This window comes from Oncorhynchus masou, chromosome 13 (genome assembly GCF_036934945.1).
Source record: "Oncorhynchus masou masou isolate Uvic2021 chromosome 13, UVic_Omas_1.1, whole genome shotgun sequence".
In the NCBI taxonomy this organism is placed as follows: Eukaryota; Metazoa; Chordata; class Actinopteri; order Salmoniformes; family Salmonidae; genus Oncorhynchus; species Oncorhynchus masou.
Window position 1 is genome coordinate 65177905 of NC_088224.1, and position 27133 is coordinate 65205037.

At 46.7% G+C, this 27133-nt stretch overlaps 1 protein-coding gene across 1 annotated transcript in view; it reads right to left on the reverse strand.

Annotated features, from left to right (window-relative positions):
• The window catches only part of dchs1b (dachsous cadherin-related 1b), a 64153-nt gene that overhangs the window by 10701 nt on the left and 26319 nt on the right, over positions 1 to 27133 (reverse strand). The window contains exons 7-25 of the mRNA XM_064985535.1: positions 25605 to 25748; positions 23715 to 23991; positions 22540 to 22727; positions 22285 to 22381; positions 21909 to 22066; positions 17445 to 17930; positions 16412 to 16775; positions 9435 to 9674; positions 7948 to 8073; positions 6589 to 6798; positions 6128 to 6423; positions 5623 to 5873; positions 3644 to 3776; positions 3340 to 3526; positions 2802 to 2915; positions 2384 to 2595; positions 1518 to 1669; positions 1117 to 1247; positions 179 to 465 (exon numbers count right to left, since the gene is read on the reverse strand). Of these exons, the coding sequence (XP_064841607.1) occupies positions 179 to 465; positions 1117 to 1247; positions 1518 to 1669; positions 2384 to 2595; positions 2802 to 2915; positions 3340 to 3526; positions 3644 to 3776; positions 5623 to 5873; positions 6128 to 6423; positions 6589 to 6798; positions 7948 to 8073; positions 9435 to 9674; positions 16412 to 16775; positions 17445 to 17930; positions 21909 to 22066; positions 22285 to 22381; positions 22540 to 22727; positions 23715 to 23991; positions 25605 to 25748 (4053 nt within the window). The remainder of the gene's footprint in view (positions 1 to 178; positions 466 to 1116; positions 1248 to 1517; positions 1670 to 2383; positions 2596 to 2801; positions 2916 to 3339; positions 3527 to 3643; positions 3777 to 5622; positions 5874 to 6127; positions 6424 to 6588; positions 6799 to 7947; positions 8074 to 9434; positions 9675 to 16411; positions 16776 to 17444; positions 17931 to 21908; positions 22067 to 22284; positions 22382 to 22539; positions 22728 to 23714; positions 23992 to 25604; positions 25749 to 27133) is intronic.

Sequence of the window (27133 nt, forward strand, 5' to 3'; positions counted from 1 at the left end):
TAAACTAAATGCGGAAACCAGATACATACACACACACACAAGGTATCATTATTGATCTATATGTACATCGAAAAATCCAGCTAAATAGTTCTCATAGTCTCTTATGGCATCATTGCATCCTGCCAACACAAACACAGATTTTCCAAGGCTAGTGGAGGCCGGTTAGAGGATAGACTACCTGGTAAAGATCCTGTGTGAACGTAGGAGCGTTATCATTGACATCCTCCACCAGTATGGTGAGGTTAGCTTCAGTCTGGTGTTTGGAGTCAGTAGCCCTGACAGTCAGCGTGTACCAGGTCCTCTCCTCGTAGTCCAGAGGGGTGGTCAGAGACACCCCGCCCCCGTAGCGGTGGATCCCAAACACGCCCTGGGAGGACGGGTCCAGGTGGAGGGTGTAGGACAGGGCTGGGCCTGAGTCAACGTCGTTTCCAGTCACCTGGGTTATTACCGAGCCAATCAGAGTATCTGGAGGGAGAGGGAGAGAAAAAGGGGAGGGGGATAGTACAGGGGGATAGAGAGTGAGAGAGAGCGAGAGAACAGGGTTTGGGAGATTGTTATATGGGAACAACACTATAGCCATAGAAGCAGCTCCCAGCACATAACATATCCTATTACATCATGTTGCTTTTAGGAATATATTGCACACTTCTGATTTCTTTTTTTTTTCCTGAATTGGATATTTTATACAGGAAACTGTAGACGTCATATGTACAGAAGGATATGAATAGAGGGAAACTTGGCTTCAAAACGACTCATAAAAGGGTCAGTTTTATCACTGAGAACTGCTGAGTGCTGCCAGAGAGAGGAGTGAGGATCAGTGATAAGATCAGTGGACTAAAAGTTCACTGTTTAATTGACTGTGTCTCAAATGTGTTAGAAACTTGCTACATACACCCCCTGGTAGAGCACGACATAGTGAAGGGGATGGCAGTTAAACACACTTGGGTTCAAATACTATTTCAAACCATTCAAAAACTTTGTGTTTGCTTTAGCCTGCCTGAAGTACCAGTTGGGTGAGGTTTGCACTTTTGCGAAGCCCAGCTAAAGTATTTAAAATGAATTCAAATCATATTTGAACCCGGGTCTGCAGTTGAGACCTGTGGGTCATTGACTTACTCTCTGGCACTCTGATCTCGCGCGGCAAGGGGATTGTAGGACTATTGTCATTGAGGTCCACGATTATCACCGTGAGGGTAGCCGAGCCGGCCAAACGTGGTGTGCCCCGGTCCGTTGCCGTAACAACCAGCCTGGTGCCATGGAAATGATAAAAGAAACTGTCAGTTGGAGTTTGGTTCTTATCTTTTATGTTTCAGGTTTCATAACTTTCATCTCCCGCTGTCTTACATCAGAACCTGTTGTAGCCCAGAGCATGACATATATTTAATTTACAATACAAAGAGAGTACAGGAACAGAGAGAGTATTTATAGACTGAAAACAAAGGTTAGCCCGCTTAGGGAAACCACATGGCAGGCAGATTGTGAACAAACACACACTCTCACAAGGCCCTGCCCCTCACTTGGTTTGTGTCCAGATCTCTCGGTCCATGATAGCGGCGGTGGTGATGCTTCCGGTCAGCGGGTCGATCTTGAACAGACCGCTGAGAGACGACGACCTCAGGCTGTAAGTCACCTGACCATTCTGGCCCTGGTCCAGGTCATCAGCCACCACCTGCATGGGACAGACAGGAAGTCACATGACAGAGGTCAGAAAGAAAATCTAAACCAAAAAAGCATTGTCTTCTGATATCACTGGTTTTCTTTTGTCTTAAAGCAAAGTGTACTTGTGTTTATGGTTAGCCATTTACAATCTGTTTTATTGTGTAGGAAACTGATTTTGCTGTCATTGGCTGTTGTTCACCCTTCCCCTGCTGTTCATTATTTTGAATGTTGTTTTGTTTTGTTTTTGAAAGCAATAGAAAAAATATTAAAAATAATAATAATCTGCCAATACCTGGGGACAGACAGGAAGTCACATGACCAGAGGTTAAAGGTTAGAGAGGAAATAAATCAAAACAAAGACTAGATTTACAACAGCTGTGGAACAGTAACAGGACCTGGTGATGAATATTGGACTTGGAGAGTTTATAAGAAGGTTCTAAATGGCTGTGGTTTCATACAGCATACAGTAGAGTCAGTGGTTAGAGTGTTGGGCCAGTAACCGAAAGGTTGCTGGATCAAATCCAAGAGCTGACAAGGTAAAAATCTGTCATTCTGTCACCTCTCAGAACTACCTCAGCAGCACTGAAACTATCCAGATCTCTACCGTCTGAACTTAGAGCATTTTGTAGCCCACAATCTCACACCACCTATAGCCAAGCATAATGCAGGTGTGTTTGTGAGTGTCTGCGTGCACCAGTGTGTGCACGCTCATTAGTGTACCTACCTGTATGATAGGGAAATGATATCCCTGTGCCTCTCGTATGTAGGCTACATAGTTCTGCAGCTGGAAGCGTGGCAGGTTGTCATTGACGTCCTGAAGGATCAGGTTGACCGCCATGAAGGAACTGGAGGATGCAGTTTCAGCCTTCACCACTAGGCGGAGTCTAGGGGTCTCCTCATAGTCCAGCCCCATGGAGCTCTGTACCCAGATCTCACCTGGTTAGAACAATAACAAGGACAGATCTCACCTGGTTAGAACAATAACAAGGACAGATCTCACCTGGTTAGAACAATTACAAAGGGTCTGAGAACCAATTGGACAATGGATATTACTGAATATGCATCAGGGAGTTTTTTTTACACACCTTTTTCATACAGTGAATCTAAAAAAAGTTATGTAATTCCCCACCCCAGTGGCTTACCAGTGGAGGAGCTGATTCCAAAGGAGTGTAGGGTGTTGCCGCTGAAGATGCTATAACTGATCCCACTACGGGATCCATCAGGGTACTGGGCCTGAGTCTGCACCACAGCGGTACCTGGAGGAGGACAACACCCACCTCACTATCACACTAAACCCACGCACCTCACTAGCGCATTGATTACTTACATTATACACACCTCAGACTCACAACAAAATATATATACATTATTATCAAACCCTGAATGCTGATTGGCTGACAGCCGTGGTAAATCAAACCGTATGCCACGGGTATGACAAAACATTTATTTTTACTGCTCTAATTATGTTGGTAACCAGTTTATAATAGCAATAAGGCACCTCGGGGGTTTGTGATATATGGCCAATATACCACGGCTAAGGGCTGAATCCAGGCACTCAGCGTTGTGTTGTGCATAAAGACAGTCATTAGCCGCGGTATATTGGTCATATACCACACCCCCCCGGAATTTATTGCTTAAATATCACACTCTTTGAATCAAAGAAAAATCCCCTGTTCCTACCTTTGGCGGCGTTCTCCTGCAGGCTGACGTCTCTAGCGTGGCGTGAGAAGCGGATCCCCCTGTAGGTCTGTTCTCTGATGTAGATGACCACCACCCCTAGAGAGGACTGAGCTGGGCTTCCCTGGTCCATAGCCTCTACAATCAGAGTCCTCTGGCCCTGGGTCAGTCCCTGCAGCTTCTCTGTAGCCTGGGATGAAATAATTAATTAATTAATTACAATTATTTTTGTCTTAAGTCTCCCTAAGCAAGCCATCCCTTAAGTGGGTATTTGACACAAATACCCTGATGAATAACGTAACAACACCTGGATGTCCCCGGTCAGAGAGTTGATGGTGAAGCCCCGGACAGGGCTGGCGAAGCGGTAGAACAGTGAGCCGTTGGCCCCAAAATCCCGGTCCTCTGCCCGCATGGTGGACAGGACGCGATGGGAGGAGACACTGGAGAAGAACAAGAAGAACATGGATGTCCAACTAAAATGTGTCTTCTGCTTTTATTCAAACCCCTCTGAAAGACACATACAGAGGGAGCTTGGAGCATAGGGCAGCCATACTACGATGCCCGTTCAGCAGTTTAGGGGTTACGTGCCTTGTTCAAGGGCACAACAGTAGGGGATGGCATCTAAGACACACAACAGTAGGGGATGGCATCTAAGACACACAACAGTAGGGGATGGCATCTAAGACACACAACAGTAGGGGATGGCATCTAAGACGCACAACAGCAAGTGATGGCATCTAAGACACAACAGCAAGTGATGGCATCTAAGACACACAACAGTAGGGGATGGCATCTAAGACACACAACAGTAGGGGATGTCATCTAAGACACACAACAGCAAGTGATGGCATCTAAGACACACAACAGCAGGGGATGTCATCTAAGATGCACAACAGCAAGTGATGGCATCTAAGACACACAACAGCAAGTGATGGCATCTAAGACACACAACAGCAAGTGATGGCATCTAAGACACACAACAGTAGGGGATGGCATCTAAGACACACAACAGCAAGTGATGGCATCTAAGACACACAACAGTAGGGGATGGCATCTAAGACACACAACAGTAGGGGATGGCATCTAAGACACACAACAGTAGGGGATGGCATCTAAGACACACAACAGCAAGTGGTGGCATCTAAGACACACAACAGCAAGTGATGGCATCTAAGACACACAACAGTAGGGGATGGCATCTAAGACGCACAACAGCAAGTGATGGCATCTAAGACACACAACAGCAAGTGATGGCATCTAAGACACACAACAGTAGGGGATGGCATCTAAGATGCACAACAGCAAGTGATGGCATCTAAGACACACAACAGTAGGGGATGGCATCTAAGACACACAACAGTAGGGGATGGCATCTAAGACACACAACAGCAAGTGATGGCATCTAAGACACACAACAGCAAGTGATGGCATCTAAGACACACAACAGTAGGGGATGGCATCTAAGACGCACAACAGCAAGTGATGGCATCTAAGACACACAACAGCAAGTGATGGCATCTAAGACACACAACAGCAAGTGATGGCATCTAAGACACACAACAGCAAGTGATGGCATCTAAGACACACAACAGTAGGGGATGGCATCTAAGACACACAACAGCAAGTGATGGCATCTAAGACACACAACAGCAAGTGATGGCATCTAAGACACACAACAGCAAGTGATGGCATCTAAGACACACAACAGCAAGTGATGGCATCTAAGACACACAACAGCAAGTGATGGCATCTAAGACACACAACAGTAGGGGATGGCATCTAAGACACACAACAGTAGGGGATGGCATCTAAGACACACAACAGCAAGTGATGGCATCTAAGACACACAACAGCAAGTGATGGCATCTAAGACACACAACAGTAGGGTATGGCATCTAAGACGCACAACAGCAAGTGATGGCATCTAAGACACATAACAGCAAGTGATGGCATCTAAGACACACAACAGCAAGTGGTGGCATCTAAGACACACAACAGCAAGTGGTGGCATCTAAGACACACAACAGCAAGTGGTGGCATCTAAGACACACAACAGCAAGTAATGGCATCTAAGACACACAACAGCAAGTAATGGCATGCCAGCAACACTTTTTATAAATGTTTTATTTAAATCACAACAAAGAAGACATGTGACAGACAAAACTGTACAGATAAACCTTCCAGATGCCAGCCCAGTCCAACCCAGATTCTTCCCTGTCGGACATGGGATTTAAATCAGCAAACTTACTGCCTTTGTCCTGCATCGCTAAGCTCTAGGCTACCTACCTGGAGGCTGAGATGTTGATGACGAGGGGGTCCTGGATGAAGAATGGAGCGTTGTCGTTCACGTCCTGTACATACACGGTGACCGTGGCGGTGGAGTTGCGAGGGCTGGCGGGGGACGAGTCTGTGGCGCAGACATGGAAAGTGTACGAGGCGGTTCGTTCCCGGTCGAGGGGAGCGGTGGTGATGACATGTCCCGTGTGCTGGTCGATGGTGAACATGCCCTGGGAGCCGCGCGACAGGAAGTACAGCACCTGGCATTAGAACAGATTACAGTAGATTAGATTACAAAAAGTAACATCACTTTTAAGGCTTAGTGAGGCGTTCATTAACCCTTTGAATGTCTAGATAGATGGCTTCCATTTGTTGACAAAATGGCAAAAGTGTTATGCTACATTTGGCAAATGTTCAGGGGGCCCAGGAGGCATAGGTCTCTTGTCAAAGGTGGTACACTATGTAGGGACTAGGGTGCCGTTTGGGACGCAGCCTATGAGTTCAGTCTGTGTACCTGGCTGTTAGACCCTTGGTCCAGGTCAGTAGCAGAGACCTCCAGCACCAGGGAGCCAATAGGAACATCCTCAGAGAGGTCAGTGGTGTAGCTGGGGCTGGTGAACTGGGGGCTGTGGTCGTTGACATCCAGGAGAGTGACCTCTACTGTGGCCGTGCTGCTGAGGGCCGGAGAGCCCCCATCAAGGGCTGTCACTGTCAGACTGTACCTGGCCCTACGTTCCCTGTCCAGCGGTCTGGAGGTGGAGAGAACACCTGACTTCCTGTCCACACGGAAGTCACCTGACGGGTCTCCCACTAAAAGACAGAGGGAGAAACAGAGGAGGAAGGAAGAGGAGGGGCGAAAGGGATACACAATATGAAAGGTCAAACTCACAACAGTGTGATCAATGGATCAATAGATCAATCAGTCAATTATTAATTCATTTGGATTTTTCTGATGTACAAGTAGTTGGCTCTTACTTGTGATCTTGTAGGTCATCCCTCCGCTGTCCCCAGTGTCCAGGTCAATAGCTCTGAGGGTGAAAAGCTCAACAGCCTCCATGTTCTCAGGCACCTCCAGACTGTAGTACAGTCTGCTGAATGCTGGAGCGTTGTCATTCTCATCCAACACCTGGATCTTCACTGCCGCCCGGGCAAAGTTCGGAGGCACGCCACCGTCTCGGGCATACACTGGACAAAAGGGAAGATTAGGAATTAAACAAGACTTCAGCAGTCTAAAAGAGTTTGTTATGTTTTTATTAACTACATCATATTGTGTTTCTTAGGGAGATTGTAGACAAACAGAGAGAGCTGGAGAGAAAATAACACCAACATTACCATTGCACCACTGATGTATCCCATAAAAAGAGAACTATAAAAACATGGCCAGTTTGGAATGTTGGCTTGTTCATTTATCTCTATTGTAAAGCAGTGTGTCAGGGCTATCGTACCTCTATTGTAAAGCAGTGTGTCAGGGCTATCGTACCTCTATTGTAAAGCAGTGTGGCAGGGCTATCGTACCTCTATTGTAAAGCAGTGTGTCAGGGCTATCGTACCTCTATTGTAAAGCAGTGTGGCAGGGCTATCGTACCTCTATTGTAAAGCAGTGTGGCAGGGCTATCGTACCTCTATTGTAAAGCAGTGTGTCAGGGCTATCGTACCTCTATTGTAAAGCAGTGTGTCAGGGCTATTGTACCTCTATTGTAAAGCAGTGTGTCAGGGCTATCGTACCTCTATTGTAAAGCAGTGTGTCAGGGCTATCGTACCTCTATTGTAAAGCAGTGTGGCAGGGCTATTGTACCTCTATTGTAAAGCAGTGTGTCAGGGCTATCGTACCTCTATTGTAAAGCAGTGTGGCAACCCGGACCAATGTGTTGGAGGAAACACCGTGCACATGGCAACCTTGGTTAGCGCGCACTGCACCTGGCCCGCCACAGGAGTCGCTGGTGCGCGATGAGACAAAGACATCCCTACTGGCCAAGCCCTCCCTAACCCGGACGACGCTGGGCCAATTGTGCGTCACCCCACGGACCTCCCGGTCGCGGCCGGTTACAACAGAGCCTGGGCGCAAACCCAGAGTCTCTGATGGCACAGCTGGCGCTGCAGTACAGCGCCCTTAACCACTGCGCCACCCGGGTGGCCCCGGAACCTCTTTTTCTAAGACTGTGAGTTACTCATATAAAGGGACAGTTACCTGTCAGAGTGTACAGTTTTTAGACCTCTCTGTCCAGGGCTTTAACGTTTAGGATTAGGATTAAGGATCAGGGTTAGGGCGAGGAGTTAGGCTGAGGGGTTACGGGTTAAGGGTCAGGGTTAGATGTTATGGTCAGAGCCAGTTACCTGTCAGTGTGTATTGTTCCTGTGCCTCTCTGTCCAGGGCTTTAGTGGTGGTTATAACACCTGTAGCTGGGTGGATGCTAAAACCCTCGTCAGAGATGCCTCCATATGTCACCTGGCCATTGGTACCTGGAGAGAGAGAGAGAGAGAGAGAAAGAGAGCGAAGGAGTATATGAAGTCTAACCCTAATACTATCTGTCAGCAGCCTACACCATCCCCTTGGCCCTTACCCTTCAACTGAAGGGTCTGGACAGGTATTAACACAGTAGTAGGGTGGAGCTTCCATCTTTCAGATACAGTCTGCGAACGTAAAAGGGTTATAGGGCCAAGGGGATGTGGTAGGGAGAAGGATTGGAGCCGGCTGTGCAAGTCAAATCAACACTTTTCATTTTTTATTTAATTTAAATTTTACCCCTTTTTCTCCCCAATTTCGTGGTATCCAATTGTTTAGTAGCTACTATCTTGTCTCATCGCTACAACTCCCGTACGGGCTCGGCAGAGACGAAGGTTGAAAGTCATGCGTCCTCCGATACACAACCCAACCAAGCCGCACTGCTTCTTAACACAGTGCACATCCAACCCGGAAGCCAACCTCACCAATGTGTCGGAGGAAACACCGTGCACCTGGCAACCTTGGTTAGCACGCACTGCGCCCGACCCGCCACAGTAGTCGCTGGTGCGCGATGAGTCAAGGATATCCATACCGACAAAGCCCTCCCTAACCCGGACAACGCTGGGCCATTTGTGCGTAGCCCCACGGACCTCCCGGGCGCGGCAGAGCCTGGGCGCGAACCCAGAGTCTCTGGTGGCACAGCTGGCGCTGCAGTACAGCGTAATCGACACTTTTCATAGGGTGCTGGGTCCTATTCCATTCAGTCATATTATACTTTGAACCCTCTCTACCCCAGGGCACTGAAAACATTCACAAATAAGTGTTTTTCTCACCTAAAAGAGCAAACACAGCAGCATTCCTGTTTTTATTTGTTCGTAGTTGGTTTTGCTGTGTAAGCGGGTGGCAGGGCTGCACGGGCACGCGGAGGCTGGTAGATTGTGTGTGTGTGTTGTGTTGTGTTTGTGTGTGATAGCGTGCTAACAGAGAAAGACTCTGGCACCATCACCTTACCCCACTAATCACCCTGGAGAGAAACTTTAAAATCCTTCTGGTTTATGTGCTCTTGACTAACTCCAGGGGAATGTGAACACACACACACACACACACACACACACTCACCGTCCCCCAGCACGGTCTTCAATTAAAACCAACTGTTACTGACGGTGCTGATGATGTGAACATGCATTGAACACATGGAGGATCAACACTTAGAACAAGAGGCTCTGCTGGCTGACACTGAGTTCTATTATTTTAAAGAAACAGTACAGCAAATATGTAGTCTGTCTATATGCGCCTATATGTGCTTGTCAGTGCTGTATACTATGTATGTAACGACGGGATCTCCTGTGTTAGTCTACTGAGCTCAAGCCACTCTCACCTTGGTCCAGGTCGGAGGCCGACACTACAAGAACAGTGATTCCTGCAGGCTGGTTCTCTGTAATCTGGGCTTGGTACTGGTTCTCCTGGAACCAGGGCACCTGGTCGTTCACGTCGATGACCTGGACAGACAGCAGCTGGCTGGATGAGAGTGCTGGTACCCCGTGGTCCTGGGCTACAATGGTCAGGTTCAACAGGTCCTGATCCTCTCGGTCGATGGCCTTCAGGATAGACAGAGAACCTGGAGGAGAGGAGAGGGGTTAGAGAGGGAGCCTGGAGGAGAGGAGAGGGGTTAGAGAGGGAGCCTGGAGGAGAGGAGAGGGGTTAGAGAGGGAGTCTGGAGGAGAGGAGAGGGGTTAGAGAGGGAGTCTGTAGGAGAGGAGAGGGGTTAGAGAGAGAACCTGGAGGAGAGGAGAGGGGTTAGAGAGGGAGTCTGGAGGAGAGGAGAGGAGAGGGGTTAGAGAGAGAGTCTGGAGGAGAGGAGAGGGGTTAGAGAGAGAACCTGGAGGAGAGGGGTTAGAGAGGGAGTCTGGAGGAGAGGAGAGGAGTTAGAGAGAGAACCTTGAGGAGAGGAGAAAGGTTAGAGAGGGAGTCTGGAGGTGAGGAGAGGGGTTAGAGAGAGAACCTGGATGAGAGGAGAGGGGTTAGAGAGAGAGTCTGGGGGTGGAGGAGAGGGGTTAGAGAGAGAGTCTGGGGTGGAGGAGAGGAGAGGGGTTAGAGAGAGAGTCTGGGGGTGGAGGAGAGGGGTTAGAGAGAGAGTCTGGGGGTGGAGGAGAGGGGTTAGAGAGAGTCTGGGGGTGGAGGAGAGGGGTAAGAGAGGGAGCCTGGGGGTGGAGGAGAGGAGAGAGTTTAGAGAGGGAGCCTGGGGGTGGAGGAGAGGGGTTAGAGAGGGAGCCTGGGGGTGGAGGAGAGGGGTAAGAGAGGGAGCCTGGGGGTGGAGGAGAGGATAGAGTTTAGAGAGGGAGCCTGGGGGTGGAGGAGAGGATAGAGTTTAGAGAGGGAGCCTGGGGGTGGAGGAGAGGAGAGGGGTTAGAGAGGGAGCCTGGGGTGGAGGAGAGGAGATGGGTTAGAGAGGGAGCCTGGGGTGGAGGAGAGGATAGAGTTTAGAGAGGGAGCCTGGGGTGGAGGAGAGGAGAGGGGTTAGAGAGGGAGCCTGGGGTGGAGGAGAGGATAGAGTTTAGAGAGGGAGCCTGGGGGTGGAGGAGAGGAGAGGGGTTAGAGAGGGAGCCTGGGGTGGAGGAGAGGATAGAGTTTAGAGAGGGAGCCTGGGGTGGAGGAGAGGAGAGGGGTTAGAGAGGGAGCCTGGGGTGGAGGAGAGGATAGAGTTTAGAGAGGGAGCCTGGGGTGGAGGAGAGGATAGAGTTTAGAGAGGGAGCCTGGGGTGGAGGAGAGGAGAGGGGTTAGAGAGGGAGCCTGGGGTGGAGGAGAGGATAGAGTTTAGAGAGGGAGCCTGGGGTGGAGGAGAGGAGAGGGGTTAGAGAGGGAGCCTGGGGTGGAGGAGAGGAGAGGGGTTAGAGAGGGTGCCTGGGGTGGAGGAGAGGAGATGATACAGATTACAGGATGAAGAGAGACTCTAAGGAGTGGAGAGGGCCTTATGAGCCCTGGTCAAAAGTAGTGAACTTAGCTGGGATGCAGGGTGCTATTTGGGACACAGACTCAGCCAGTCCCTCTCCCTACCTAGTGTGCAGTCACCCCCTTTTAAAGGTCCCCATGCTCTCTGTCCAGCACAACTCTGCTAGATTCAACTTCTTCTGCTTGCTTCAACTTTTACTGCTAGCTTCAACTTTTACTGCTAGCTTCAATTTCTACTGCTAGCTTCAACTTTTTATTTTTTAAAATTTTATTTCACCTTTATTTAACCAGGTAGGCTAGTTGAGAACAAGTTCTCATTTGCAACTGCGACTTGGCCAAGATAAAGCATAGCAGTGTGAACAGACAACACAGAGTTACACATGGAGTAAACAATTAACAAGTCAATAACACAGTAGAAAAAAAGGGGAGTCTATATACATTGTGTGCAAAAGGCATGAGGAGGTAGGCGAATAATTACAATATTGAAGATTAACACTGGAGTGATAAATTATCAGATGGTCATGTACAGGTAGAGATATTGGTGTGCAAAAGAGCAGAAAAGTAAATAAATAAAAACAGTATGGGGATGAGGTAGGTGAAAATGGGTGGGCTATTTACCAGTAGACTATGTACAGCTGCAGCGATCGGTTAGCTGCTCAGATAGCAGATGTTTGAAGTTGGTGAGGGAGATAAAAGTCTCCAACTTCAGGGATTTTTGCAATTCGTTCCAGTCACAGGCAGCAGAGTACTGGAATGAAAGGTGGCCAAATGAGGTGTTGGCTTTAGGGATGATCAGTGAGATACACCTGCTGGAGCGCGTGCTACGGATGGATGTTGCCATCGTGACCAGTGAACTGAGATAAGGCGGAGCTTTACCTAGCATGGACTTGTAGATGACCTGGAGCCAGTGGGTCTGGCGACGAATATGTAGCGAGGGCCAGCCGACTAGAGCATACAAGTCACAGTGGTGGGTGGTATAAGGTGCTTTAGTGACAAAACGGATGGCACTGTGGTAAACTGCATCCAGTTTGCTGAGTAGAGTGTTGGAAGCAATTTTGTAGATGACATCGCCGAAGTCGAGGATCGGTAGGATAGTCAGTTTTACTAGGGTAAGTTTGGCGGCGTGAGTGAAGGAGGCTTTGTTGCGGAATAGAAAGCCGACTCTTGATTTGATTTTCGATTGGAGATGTTTGATATGAGTCTGGAAGGAGAGTTTACAGTCTAGCCAGACACCTAGGTAATTATAGATGTCCACATATTCAAGGTCGGAACCATCCAGGGTGGTGATGCTCGTCGGGCATGCGGGTGCAGGCAGCGATCAGTTGAAAAGCATGCATTTGGTTTTACTAGCGTTTAAGAGCAGTTGGAGGCCACGGAAGGAGTGTTGTATGGCATTGAAGCTCGTTTGGAGGTTAGATAGCACAGTGTCCAAGGACGGGCCGGAAGTATATAGAATGGTGTCGTCTGCGTAGAGGTGGATCAGGGAATCGCCCGCAGCAAGAGCAACATCATTGATATATACAGAGAAAAGAGTCGGCCCGAGAATTGAACCCTGTGGCACCCCCATAGAGACTGCCAGAGGACCGGACAGCATGCCCTCCGATTTGACACACTGAACTCTGTCTGCAAAGTAATTGGTGAACCAGGCAAGGCAGTCATCCGAAAAACCGAGGCTACTGAGTCTGCCGATAAGAATATGGTGATTGACAGAGTCGAAAGCCTTGGCAAGGTCGATGAAGACGGCTGCACAGTACTGTCTTTTATCGATGGCGGTTATGATATCGTTTAGTACCTTGAGTGTGGCTGAGGTGCACCCGTGACCGGCTCGGAAACCAGATTGCACAGCGGAGAAGGTACGATGGGATTCGAGATGGTCAGTGACCTGTTTGTTGACTTGGCTTTCGAAGACCTTAGATAGGCAGGGCAGGATGGATATAGGTCTGTAACAGTTTGGGTCCAGGGTGTCTCCCCCTTTGAAGAGGGGGATGACTGCGGCAGCTTTCCAATCCTTGGGGATCACAGACGATATGAAAGAGAGGTTGAACAGGCTGGTAATAGGGGTTGCGACAATGGCGGCGGATAGTTTCAGAAATAGAGGGTCCAGATTGTCAAGCCCAGCTGATTTGTACGGGTCCAGGTTTGCAGCTCTTTCAGAACATCTGCTATCTGGATTTGGGTAAAGGAGAACCTGGAGGGGCTTGGGCGAGGAGCTGCGGGGGGGGGGCGGAGCTGTTGGCCGAGGTTGGAGTAGCCAGGAGAAAGGCTTGGCCAGCCGTTGAGAAATGCTTGTTGAAGTTTTCGATAATCATGGATTTATCGGTGGTGACCGTGTTACCTAGCCTCAGTGCAGTGGGCAGCTGGGAGGAGGTGCTCTTGTTCTCCATGGACTTCACAGTGTCCCAGAACTTTTTGGAGTTGGAGCTACAGGATGCAAACTTCTGCCTGAAGAAGCTGGCCTTAGCTTTCCTGACTGACTGCGTGTATTGGTTCCTGACTTCCCTGAACAGTTGCATATCGCGGGTACTATTCAATGCTATTGCAGTCCGCCACAGGATGTTTTTGTGCTGGTCGAGGGCAGTCAGGTCTGGAGTGAACCAAGGGCTGTATCTGTTCTTTTACTGCCAGCTTCAACACTCTGCTACCTTAACTTTCACTGCGAGCTTAAAAATCACTGCAAGCTTCACAACTCTGCTCGGTTCAGCTTTCCCTGCTATTTTATCTAACCTTTATTTTACTAGGCAAGTCAGTTAAGAACAAATTTTTATTTTCAATGACGGCCTAGGAACAGTGGGTTAACTGTCTGTTCAGGGGCAGAACGACAGATTTGTATCTTGTCAGCTCGGGGATTTGAACTTGCAACCTTTCGGTTACGAGTCTAACGCTCTAACCACTAGGCTACCCTGCCGCCCCAGCTTCACATCTCTGCTAGCTTCATCTTTCACCAGTCATTCCTCCCTCTCCATCAGAGGCCAAGCGTTGCTCCTTGCCAAGGGCTTTACTTACCTACACACACACACACCCACACTCTCCACCCAGTCCACCCATTCTGTCCACCCAGTCCACCCAGTCCACTCACCCTGTCCACCCAGTCCACCCATTCTGTCCACCCAGTCCACCCACCCTGTCCACCCAGTCCACCCATTCTGTCCACCCAGTCCACCCACCCTGTCCACCCATTCTGTCCACCCATTCTGTCCACCCACCCTGTCCACCCAGTCCACCCATTCTGTCCACCCAGTCCACCCTGTCCACCCAGTCATCTGTGTGTGTGTGGACCTATTCCCATGAATGCCTAGACAGAAACAAAACACCAACAACAAAAAAACGTGCAGACTGCTGGGAACCATTAAAGGAGCGATTACAACTGCATGTGTGTGTGACTCAGTCCCTCTTTTGAGACTTTGATAACACCGACATGCACACACTATTTGCCGTTTGGTCTTCTGGGCTTTCCTGTGGTGTGTGAGACACGTTGACCCCGGCTCCACCCCTCCCCCACCAATCAGGAACCAAGGAGCCTCATGGTCGGCCGAGGGGATAAAAACAGGAAGCTGTCAAGATCTATCAGGTGTGTCACAGAGAGAGCGTGGGCATCTTAATATGGTGTCAGTATATATATATATATATATATATATATATATATATGTGTGTGTGTATATATATGTGTGTATATGTGTGTGTGCGTGCAGGCATGGGTGTGTGTGTGGTGCCCATCTTGAACTGGTTCCAGCCATGCAGGTAGTTAGACAGTATAATGACAGTATAATGACAGTATAAAATCATGAGTTAATCCTCTGAGCACCTGGTCTGCTCCTGTCCTGTCAAGCGGCCCAGGCCAGGGTCTACGATGACGGGAGAAACGGTCCCATCTCTACACATTCTGATTTTGGTTATGTTCCCATTACACCAGCACTACAGGGAGCTGTGTAGGAGAAGCCTACTACAGATCATGGTAACCTTGGATCCTTCTGGGTGGAGGATGGGTGTCTCCTAACTCTATTAGGGGTTATTTCCCCCTCCTCTGGGCTCAATGGAAATATTAAATCAAACTATGTGTGTTGAGTTTTCTATGTGGGATGATTTTTTTTTGCCCTTATAGATGGCTTGATCAAGGTCTGAGTATCCGCCCTTGAAGGTTTTTCATTGTTCTTTTTTATCAACTTGTGTAAGACGACTCTGTTCTCTAGACTCATTTGATTAATATAAGGAACTAATAGAATGCCTAACATGAGATAAAACAAGGAGAGCAAGGAAACCATTTTTTACCTTAGTTCACCCCATCTTCAGAACCGTGACTGCTCTCCTCTAATACAACCATGCATTACGTAAGCCAAACAGACCAATTGGAAACATCCAAAATAGGTTTACCATGTTTCTCTCTCTCTCTCTCTCTTTTTCTCTCTCTCTCTCCCCTCCTCCTACCCATGTGCTGTTAGTGACCAGGCTTGGGATGGGATCACTGAGGAGTCACAGTGGCTGAAACTATTCCAGCCACTAACTCTGACCATACTAAAGGCTCAGGGGCTAGTTATCTCAGAGCATACGGCGATCCAGAGAGAATACAACAAACCCAACAACAGAACCAACACCCCCCTCCTCCCTCCTTCTCCTCCCGCCTCACTCTCTCTTTGACTGTTGCGGCTCATTAAAGCATGAATCTGAAATGAGTCAGTGCTGTGCCCTCTCTCCTCCTTTGCTCCCAGGGCCAGGTAATGAGAAGGAGAGGGAAGCCCTAATCTCAGCACAGCACGGCAGGCCTGGTGTGTGTGTGTAATCTCAGCACTGCACGGCAGCCCTGTCCGTTGCGTGTCTAGCAGTGTGTGTTTACTGCCAGCCTCTCCTCGCTGTGGCCTTCTGCTGTGGAAAAAGTTGTTAAACTCAGGCCAGATAGCTGGATCGTTACTTACAGCGGTGTTATTTGTTACAGCAGTGTTGTTGGTGATAGAGCTTAGCGCTCAGGTAGATAGGCCTACCCAACGTACCGGGATAACTTCATTAACTGTAATTCGTCTCTCACACGACATCTCTTCACACGTCCCTGTTTATACTGTTTTCAATTGGCTGGGGCCTGATTATAGGTTGAAACTTATGAGACTCTCTCACAGACCCAACAACATGGAAGCTGGGAATGTGGCACCAATGGCCTTCTGACATCACACCATGTGTTTACAACACAGATGGTAACTACATGATTGTTCTGGTGAGAAAACAATAATGTATGCCAGTGTTACCGACCAGGTTTTAACCAGGTTGTCTGTGTGCCACAAGGCTGTGTTATCCAGCTGAGCTAAAGCTTAGGCATTAGCTTGGGGAGCTAACAAAATTCTTCAGGTCTCAGACTAGGTTACCTTTTCTTTTAGCTTCCAAACCACTTTCATTATACTAGGAGTTGTTAAAATGACCCACCAGTATTAGGGTTGAGGCTGAATATCCCTCCAGCGTTGCCTGTCTCGATGAAGTAGCTGACCCGTCCGCTCTCCCCCTGGTCGGCATCTCGCGCCACAACGTAGAGAACCACGAAACCCACAGGCTGGTCCTCCATGACGCTAACCGCGGATGGCGAGCTGAAGACTGGAGCGTTGTCATTCTCATCTGTCACAAACACCCTCACCGTCACCGAGCCCCAGCGCCGTTGGCTGGCATTCAGGGCGGAGTCTGTTGCCTGGACGACCAGGATAAGGGAGGAAGTGACCTCATGGTCCAGTTCCTGTGCCAGGGTCAGGATGCCAGTGGAAGGGTCAAGCACCAGGAGGTCAGTGAGGTCAGGGTACTGGAACGTAGTAGAATTAAATATAATGTTTTTAGAGCAGGGTACTGAAACAGACTAGAATAAATATAACTTTATTAGTCCAGGGTACTGAAACAGAGGAGAAGAGAACATAACTTTATTAATCCATTTGCAGAGATAAATCATTCTTCTGCTCTACTCCCTAAACAGCTAGTTTATGGTGTTAGGTGCCTTGCTCAAGGGCACAATGGCAGGAGATGGTCTATTTGCCAGTGATTTCATTTCCAACTTTAACGACCGGTCTGGAATTTGAAACAGCAACGTTCCTGTTACTGATTTGCTTCTCTAACCTGTGGGTCTTAACCCTAACCTCCTAACCCTAACCTCCTAACCCTAACCCCCTAACTAGGGATGCACAATATATTGGTGAAGATATCGGACGCCAATTGTGCGCCGCCCTATGGGACACCCGGATGTGATACAGCCTGGATTCGAACCAGGGACTGTAGTAATGCCTCTTGCACTGAGATGAGATGCCTTAGACAGCTGCGTCCATGTGTGTATTAACGATGTAACTATACTAGAATGCTTAAACGGACACTAAAATGTTAAATATCAGTTATCAGTATCAATTTTGGGGGGCAATGAAAATATTGGATATCGGTATCAGCCAAAAATGTCCTATCAGTGCATCACTACTCCTAACCCTACCTGGTGCAGGATGGAGTAGGTCAGCAGGCTGTTGGGCCCTGATCCGTCCTGATCCGAGGCCTGGAAGGTGTAGATGGACGCCCCAGGCTCCATGTTCTCAGGTATCACCACGGTAACGGGGTCCCCCGGGAAGCGGGGTGCATGGTCGTTGCTGTCCTCCACCTCGATGTCTAGCTGCACCAGGTGGCTGCTGGGTAACGTCATGGAGAAGTCATCCACCTCTATCTGTAGTGTGTAGCGGGCGGAGCGCTCATAATCCAGCTCCCTCGCCAGGTACACGTCACCTGTCTGACGGTCCACCATGAACGTTCCGTCTCGGTCTGACCCGCCCACCACCGTGTAGGTCACCTGACCGGCCTCAGGGAGCTCAAAGCCATCATGTGACCTCACAGAGCCAATCATAGAGCCTGGTTTGGCCTCCTCGACGGAGTTAAAGGACATGGAGAGGGTGTTGGCTTTGGAAGGAGCTCTGCTCACACTCTGGACCTGTGGACAGGGACATTGGAATTTGGTAAGCATATATACTCAATACCACTCAGGACCTACGGTCAGACAGATAGGGATATGGTTAGCAAACTGTATATCATCAATATATTGGTGTTAAAAGTTTGTAGCTAGCTAACGTCATCACCAGGCTCAATTGTGAGAACCGGCTGGAGGATGAAATTAGTAGCAAGCTAATCAATGTTTCTCCAAACAATCTACTGACTGTTGAGGGACATTATTAGCAACTATGAATATCTTGACAGTTAATGATAATCCATTTAGCAAGATAGCTGAATATCAACAGTCAGCAGACTCATGCTACAGGGCATTCGGAAAGTATTCAGACCCCTTCACTTTCTCCACATTTTGTTACGTTACAGCCTTCATCTAAATTTTTAAAAATCCCCCTCATCAATCTACACACAATAACCCATAATGGCAAAGAAAAAACAGTTTTTTTTATTTTTTCTTAAAAATAAATAGACTAAAATAAAACTGAAATATCACCTTTACATAAGTATTCAGACCCTTTACTCAGTACTTTGTTGAAGCACCTTTGGCAGCGATTACAGCCTTGATTCTTCTTGGGTATGATGCTACAAGCTTGGCACACCGGAGTTTCTCCCATTCTTCTCTGCAGATCCTCTCAAGCTCTGTTAGGTTGGATTGCTGCATAGCTATTTTCAGGTCTTCCTAGAGATATTTGGATGGGTTCAAATCAGAGCTCTGGCTGGGCCACTCAAGGACATTCCGAGACTAATGTCACTCCTGCGTTGTCTTGGCTGTGTGCTTAGGGTCATTGTCCTGTTGGAATGTGAACCTACGCCTGAGTCTGCACATCAAGGATCTCTATGTACTTTGCTCCATTTATCTTTCCCTTGATCCGGACAAGTCTCAAAGTCCTTCCTGTTGAAAAACATCCCCACTGCATGATGCTGCCACCACCATGCTTCACCGTAGGGATGGTGCCAGGTTTCCTCAGGAACGTGCAGGCATTCAGGCCAAAGAGTTAAATCTCGGGTTTCATCACAGCAGAGAATCTTGTTTCTCATGTTTCTCTCTTTTGGCAAACTCCAAGAGGGCTGTCATGTGCCTTTTACTGAAGAGTGGCTTCCGTCTGGCTACTCTACCATAAAGGCCTGATTGGTGGACTGCTTCAGAGATGGTTGTGTTTCTGGAAGGTTCTCCCATCTCCACAGAGAAACTCTGAAGCTCTGTCAGAGTGAACATCGGGTTCTTGGTCAACTCCCTGACTAAGGCCCTTCTCCCACGATTGCTCAGTTTGGCCCAGGAGGCCAACTCTAGGAAGAGTCTTGAGTCTTGGTTCCAAACTTCCTCCATTTAAGAATTATTGAGGCCACTGTGTTCTTGGGGACCTTCAATGCTGCAGAATTTTTTTGGTATCCTTCCCCAGATCTGTGCCTCGACACAATCCTGTCTCGGAGCTCTACGAACAACTCCTTCGACCTCATGGCTTGGTTTATACTCTGACATGCACTGTCAACTGGGGGACCTCATAGAGACAGGTGTGTGCCTTTCCAAATCATGTCCAATCAATTGAATTTACCACAGGTGGACTCCAATCAAGTTGTAGAAACATCTCAAGGATGATCAATGGAATCAGGATGCAGCTGAGCTCAATTTCGAGTCTCATAGCAAAGGGTCTGAATTCTTATATAAATAAGGTATTTTTATTTAATTTTTGCAAACATTTCTAAAAACCTGTTTTGCTTTGTCATTATGTGTAAATTGATGAGGTAAAAAAAATAATTTAATCTTTAGAATAAGGCAGTAACGTAACAAAGTAGAAGAATTCAAGGGGTCTGAATACTTCCCGAATGCAATGTATGTGCCTAATAATGACCATTATACATGCCTAGTGGCAGTTGGAGCAACATTTAATTCAAATATATTCAAATACATACATTCAAATACAACGCTAAAGAATCCAAATATTAAATGGGACGCTGTGAACCAGAAACAGATTTCAACCAACCCACTCTATTTCCTCATTAGGAATAAAAGAAACGGAATGTTTTAAGAGTTTTTTTTAAATAAACTGCTAGCGCTAATCACATTTAAACCGATAGGCATGCCACTGCCAGGAAAAATAATAAAGGATACAAGTAACAATAATCATAAAAAGACATTTGTGTGATCGTTCAGATCTCGCTGCAGCAGGCAGGGCTCGGTCGTCTACAGTACTGAGTTTTTACACCTCCCTTGATGAGCAATCAGAAGAACATGAAAGACCGCGGCTTTGACGCATCACTCCCTTTGTATGGAAACAGGCACCAGAAGTTACACATATGACATATTGTTCTAATAATCCTGTTTTTCAGTTCAGCTCTAAGCAGGGGATAGAGTCACAGGGTTTAAATATCTGAGCGAGACAGAGAGAGAGAGAGAGAGAGAGAGAGAGAGAGAGAGAGAGAGAGAGAGAGAGAGAGAGAGAGAGAGAGAGATAGAAAGAGAAAGAGAAAGAGAGAGGAAGGAAAATAAAATAGTTTTGTGCACTTATCCATTTTTCTTCTCAACAAATCCTTGTTGATGCTTAATTCATTACAGCCTACAATACCTCGATAAACCAGTTACACTATACAGCACCACTATGTTGGCAGTCACTAAACAGCCCATGCTCTTTATGAAACATAATATGACAAAGTGTGAATTAACTCCACATTAGGCGGCAAATTGAGCGTCCCCAAGCATTAGAATTAGTGAGATCATATCCTTTCCCTACTGCTGTACTTGTCTTGGACGGTGTGAGGGTATGAAATGATGACGTGATAGAAACGCGTCAACAGACAAGAACAACACAACCCTGTTTAATCCTATTACACACTAATTATTACTCACATTCTTACGTCAGAAGAATAGGAGGGAAGGATTTTTTTTTTTGAAAAAAGTAACCCAGAGAAGCTGTTTTACTGCAGCCATTACAAGACCTTTCTATTTTCCTGGAACCTTAAAGATTCTGGGTCTGCGTTCCAAATGGCACCCATTCCCTACACAGGGCACTGGTCAAAAGAAGTGCACCATACAGGGAATAGGGTGTCATTTGGGATGCACATTGGATTTACAGCTACAGAGTTCCTTACATTGTGCTGGCCTGGCCGGTCACTATTTAGTTGTACATTAAATATTAATTAAATTAACTTGAATGGTGTATTTTATGTGGGTGCACATCCCAGGTGGTGTTGTATTGAAGCGGGGCTACTGTATTAAAAGTGTTGAAGTCATTCAGTATGGCCTTGATCAGAGCAATCACAGCTGGTGATCATCATGTCTCCTCACAACAATGTTGTTCCAAATAGGCCTGTCAGAGTTCTGACAACCTTCCCTCCCTCCTTTTCCGCCCTCCTTTCTCCTCCTCTTTGACTATTCAAAAGGGGAATTTCTCTATGAGTAAAAGATGGAAAACTAGGTATGAATCAAGTGCTCCCATCTGGCCCCTACCTCCTAACCCCTAGCCCCTACCTCCTTCCCTCTTACAGCGCTACCTGTAAACTACACATACAGATGAGAGCCCTGCCTCAGATTGCTATCTCCTATGTCATATACCCTATCTCCTATGTCATATACCCTATCTCCTATGTCATATACCCTATCTCCTAATGTCATATACCCTATCTCCTATACCCTATCTCCTATGTCATATACCCTATCTCCTATGTCATATACCCTATCTCCTATGTCATATACCCTATCTCCTATGTCATATACCCTATCTCCTATGTCATATACCCTATCTCCTAATGTCATATACCCTATCTCCTATACCCTATCTCCTATGTCATATACCCTATCTCCTATGTCATATACCCTATCTCCTATCCCCTACCACCTTCCTTCTCACTAATCTAGCTGTATCCTAATAATAAAGGTCAGAAAACTACTAGATAAACACCTATCAAATATCCCACATTAAACTAAAGTACAGAGAAAGTACTAAGTCAAACTTGCTCTTGATCTTACCTGTATGTGTAGTGTACAGGTAGCGCTGTGAGATGGCTGGCCTCGGTCAGTGGCGGTCACAGTGAAGCTGTACTCAGCTCTGTCAGAGCGACTCAGAGGAGAGGAGGAACGCAGTTCACCTGTAGTGGGGTTCAGAGAGAAACGCTCTGCTCTGGGACCTGTAGAGGAGTGAGGGAGGGAGAAAAAGAGAGAGAAAGAGTGAGAGAGAAGTGCAGCTATAAATTGTTACAGAGTCTTTTTGGAAACAATGCCAGAAGAAAACAATGCATTCCTCACATAATCACTCAACGGCAGAAAATAGCATTAAATGTAATCTTCAATCATTAACTCACACACAATCCCTCCCTCTCTCTCCCTCCTTCCATCCCTCTCTCACCTGACATGGAGTAGTACACAGTGCCGTTCTCTCCCTCATCGGGGTCCTTGGCCTGTACTTTCCCCAGCAGTAAACCTGATGCCTGGCCCTCCACCACCTACAGAAGGACATCACAAGGTAAAACGGTGACTTTGTTTCCTTCTCAACGCTGACCCCTAACATATCATGTAAGATCCCATCCTCTAAGGACCCTTGTCAAAAGTAATATATAATGTATAGAATAGGGGGCCATTTGAGAGGCAGCCTCAGTATCACCTGCATGGTCAGTCCTTTGCCAGGCTGGCTGTGTCTGAAGGAGGGAGTGTTGTCGTTCTCATCCAGGACGGTGATGAAGGCTGTCCCTGTAGCGCTGCGGGGGGGAGTACCTCCATCCTGGACCACCAACAACACCTGGTAACTACTCTGCTGCTCCCTGTCCAGACCTACACGGGTACTGATCTCACCTGAGGGAGAGAGGGAGAGAGAGAGATAGGAGGGAGGAGGAGTAATGATGAGAAATTAAAGAGAGAGATGGTAGTCTTTGATCACACACAAACACACACACACGCACCCACAAACATACACACATACACACACAAAGGCATGGCAGGAACCTGAACAGCTGCAGTGGAGGTTAGAATGATCAGCCCCTGGCGAGCAACTACACACAGTCCCACAGTCACAGCAGGCCAATTCGGGCCCAGCAGGAACCCTCAACACTGCAGATAACCTGATTTACTATCACAGAGAACAGATAGGCCAGGGACAGGCCAGTGGTCTGCAGTAGGAGAAGGAGTGAGAATGAATGGTCATGTAAACTCTAGTGTTGTGTGTCTATTCTGAATGCCACATCTGAAGTGCCTGTGGTAAATATAAAGTTGTTAAACACTGAGTTTACAAAACATTAGGAGCACCTGCTCTTTCCATGACATAGACTGACCAGGTGACCTGGTGAAAGCTATGATCCCTTATTGATGTCACTTGTTAAATCCACTTCAATCAGTGTAGATGAAGGGGAGGCTGGTTAAAGAAGGATTGTTAAGCCTTGAGATAATTGAAACATGGATTGTGTATGTGTGCCTTTCAGAGGGTGAATGACTAAGAGAAAGTGCCATTGAATGGGGTATGGTTGTAGGTGCCAGGCGCACTGGTTTTTATCAAGAACTGCAGTGCTGCTGGGTTTTTCATGCTCAACAGTTTCCCGTGTGTATCAAGAATAGTCCACCACCCAAAGGACATGCACCCAACTTGACACAACAGTGGGAAGCATTGGAGTCAACATGGGCCAGCATCCCTGTGGAACACTTTCGACACCTTGTAGAGTCCATGCCCCGATGAATTGAGGCTGTTCTGAGGGCAAAAGGGAGAGGGGGGGGGTGTAACTCAATATTGATGTTTTGCACACTCAGTGTATATTTTTTTATTCCATTCATTAGCAGTCTTTCAACTACCTGTGTGTGAGTTGATCTGGAAGTGTCTGTCTGGGTGTAAAAGTCTGTAACTGAGCCTGCCGTTGAGGCCCGTGTCTCGGTCCGTAGCCAGCACCCGTCCGAAACCTGAACCCGCCGGAAGGTTCTCTCTCACGGCCAGGAAAGCCCTCGCCTGGATCAGACGGGGAGAGTTGTCGTTCTCATCGGTCACCGACACCCTCACTGTGGCACTGCCCGTCTTCTTCAGCTGCCCGTGGCCTGCCGTGGCCAGAACCATCAACATGTACATGTCCTTCACCTGGGCAAAGGTCATGGACGCACATTAAAGGGACATTATATTATAAATGAAAGTTAGTCAGATGTTTTCAGGTCTCTAAAGAGGTCTAATGTCAACATGAATGAGATCTACATGATCGATGTCAATCAAAGTGGCTTAATATGGCTGGGGGCAGTATTGAGTAGCTTGGAGGAATAAGGTGACCAGAGGTGCCCAGAGTAAACTGCCTGCTACTCAGTCCCAGTTGCTAATATATGCATATTAATAGTATATTTGGATGGAAAACACTCTGAAGTTTATACAACTGTTTGAATGATGTCTCTGAGTATAACAGAACTCATATGGCAGGCAAAAACCTGAGAGAAAATCCAACCAGGAAGTGGGAAATCTGTTGGTCATTTTTCAACTCATTCCCTATTGAAGATACAGTGCGACATTGCACTTCCTAAGGCTTCCACTAGATGTCAACAGTCTTTAGAAACTTGTATGAGGCTTCTACTGTAAAGGAGGGGCTCATAAGGGCTCTTTGAGTCAGTGGTCTGGCAGAGTGCCACAAGCTCGTGACGCTCGTTCACGTGAGAGCGAGCTCTGTTCCATTGATTTTCTACTGACAAAGGAATTATCCGGTTGGAACATTATTGAAGATTTATGTTAAAAACATCCTAAAGATTGATTCTATACATCGTTTGACATGTTTCTACGGACTGTAACGGAACTTTTTGACATTTCGTCTGCTCCTAGTGAACGCGCTTCGTGAGTTTGGATTTGTTTACAAAATGAGCTAACAAAAGTAGCTATTTGGACATAAATGATGGACATTATCGAACAAAACATTTATTGTGGAACTAGGATTCCTGGGAGTGCATTCTGATGAAGATCATCAAAGGTAAGTCAATATTTATAATGTTATTTCTGACTTCTGTTGACTGCACAGTATGGCGGATATCTTTTTGGCCTGTTTGGTCTCTGAGCGCCGTACTCAGCTATTGCATGGTTTGCTTTAACGTAAATCTTTTTTGAAATCTGACACAGCGGTTGCATTAAGGAGAAGTGTATCTAAAGTTCCATGCATAACACTTGTATTTTCATCAAAATTTATTATGGGAATTTCTGTAAATTGATGTGGCTCTCTGCAAAATCACCGGATGTTTTTGGAACTGCTGAACATAACCCGCCAATGTATACTGAGATTTTTTGATGTAAATATGAACTTTATCAAACAAAACATACATGTATTGTGTAACATTAAGTTCTATGAGTGTCATCTGATGAAGATCATCAAAGGTTAGTGATGAATTTTATCTCTCTTTCTGATTTTTGTGACTCCTCTCTGGCTGGAAAAAAATGGCTTTTCTGTGACTTGGCTCTGACCTAACATAATCGGTTGTGGTGCTTTCGCCGTAAAGCCCTTTTTGAAATCGGACACTGTGGTGGGATTAACAAGAAGTGTATCTTTAAAATGGTGTGAAATACTTCTATGTTTGAGGAATTTCTAATTATGGGATTTCTGTTGTTATGAATTTGGCGCCCTGCAGGATCCTGTTTGCGGGATCTCAGCCCTAAGAAGTTTTAAAGGAGCATTCAGTGTGCGGGTCTGGAAAGGTTTATATATCTTCCTGTCACATGTCCTTCACCTCTCTGTCCAGGGCACTCTTCACAAACAGCCAGCCGCTGTCTACTGCGATGCCAAACCCTGCTGCGTCTCCATCAGGTCTCAGGTGGAATGCCAGTGGAGAGGAGGACCCTGAACCCGCGGTGTCCCGGCTCAGAGCTCGCACCTGTAGATGGAAGAATTAAGTCCTTAATCAGAAATATTGTCTATTGTTATATACAGCAAAATATGTCCAAGACAATGTTCCCCTTTCAACCTGTAGATGAACAACAGTATACATGAAGTGTAGCAGATATTGGTTTAGATCTTATCTGTCGGAAAGATATCAGTTTGTCTCATTTACATTTTACATTTAAGTCATTTAGCAGACGCTCTTATCCAGAGCGACTTACAAATTGGTGAATTCACCTTCTGACATCAGTGGAACAGCCACTTTACAATAGTAGAGGAATGGTTTGTCCTCTGACAAATCAACTGTAAATTTAGGTGTTCCTCAAGGTTCCGTTTTAGGACCACTATTATTTTCACTATATATTTTACCTCTTGGGGATATCATTCGAAAACATAATGTTAACTTTCACTGCTATGCGGATGACACACAGCTGTACATTGCAATGAAACATGGTGATGCCCCAAAATTGCCCTTGCTAAAAGCCTGTGTTTCAGACATAAGGAAGTGGATGGCTGCAAACGTTATACTTTTAAACTCGGACAAAACAGGGATGCTTGTTCTAGGTCCCAAGAAACAAAGAGATCTTCTGCTGAATCTGACAAGTAATCTTGATGGTTGTACAGTCGTCTCAAATAAAACTGTGAAGGACCTCGGCGTTACTCTGGACCCTGATCTCTCTTTTGACGAACATATCAAGACTGTTTCAAGGACAGCTTTTTTCCATCTACGTAACATTGCAAAAATCAGAAACTTTCTGTCCAAAAATGACGCAGATAAATTAATTCCTGCTTTTGTTACTTCTAGGCTAGACTACTGCAATGCTCTACTTTCTGGCTACCCAGATAAAGCACTAAATAAACTTTAGTTAGTGCTAAATCCGGCTGCTAGAATCCTGACTAGAACCCAAAAATTTGATCATACACTCCCTACACTGGCTTCCTGTTAAGGCAAGGGCTGATTTCAAGGTAGCCTTGTGGTAAGAGTGTTGGTCTCGTAATAATTTTGCACACCCAAATTTTCAGTTTTTGATTTGTTCAAAAAGTTTGAAATATCCAATAAATGTCGTTCCACTTCATGATTGTGTCCCACTTGTTGTTGATTCTTCACAAAAAAATACAGTTTTATATCTTTATGTTTGAAGCCTGAAATGTGGCAAAAGGTCGCAAAGTTCAAGGGGGCCGAATACTTTCGCAATGCACTGTATATACAGCAGAATTGTTTCCAAGACAGTTTTCCTCTTGGTGACAATAAAGGTTTGCACATTATTTGGATAGTCCACGGTAGACGATCTACAGATACTCAAACTATCAACAACCTATCAACTGCAACTCTGTTGATACATAACAGCTTTCTGGGGTTATGGTTAGGAGTAGTTAGTT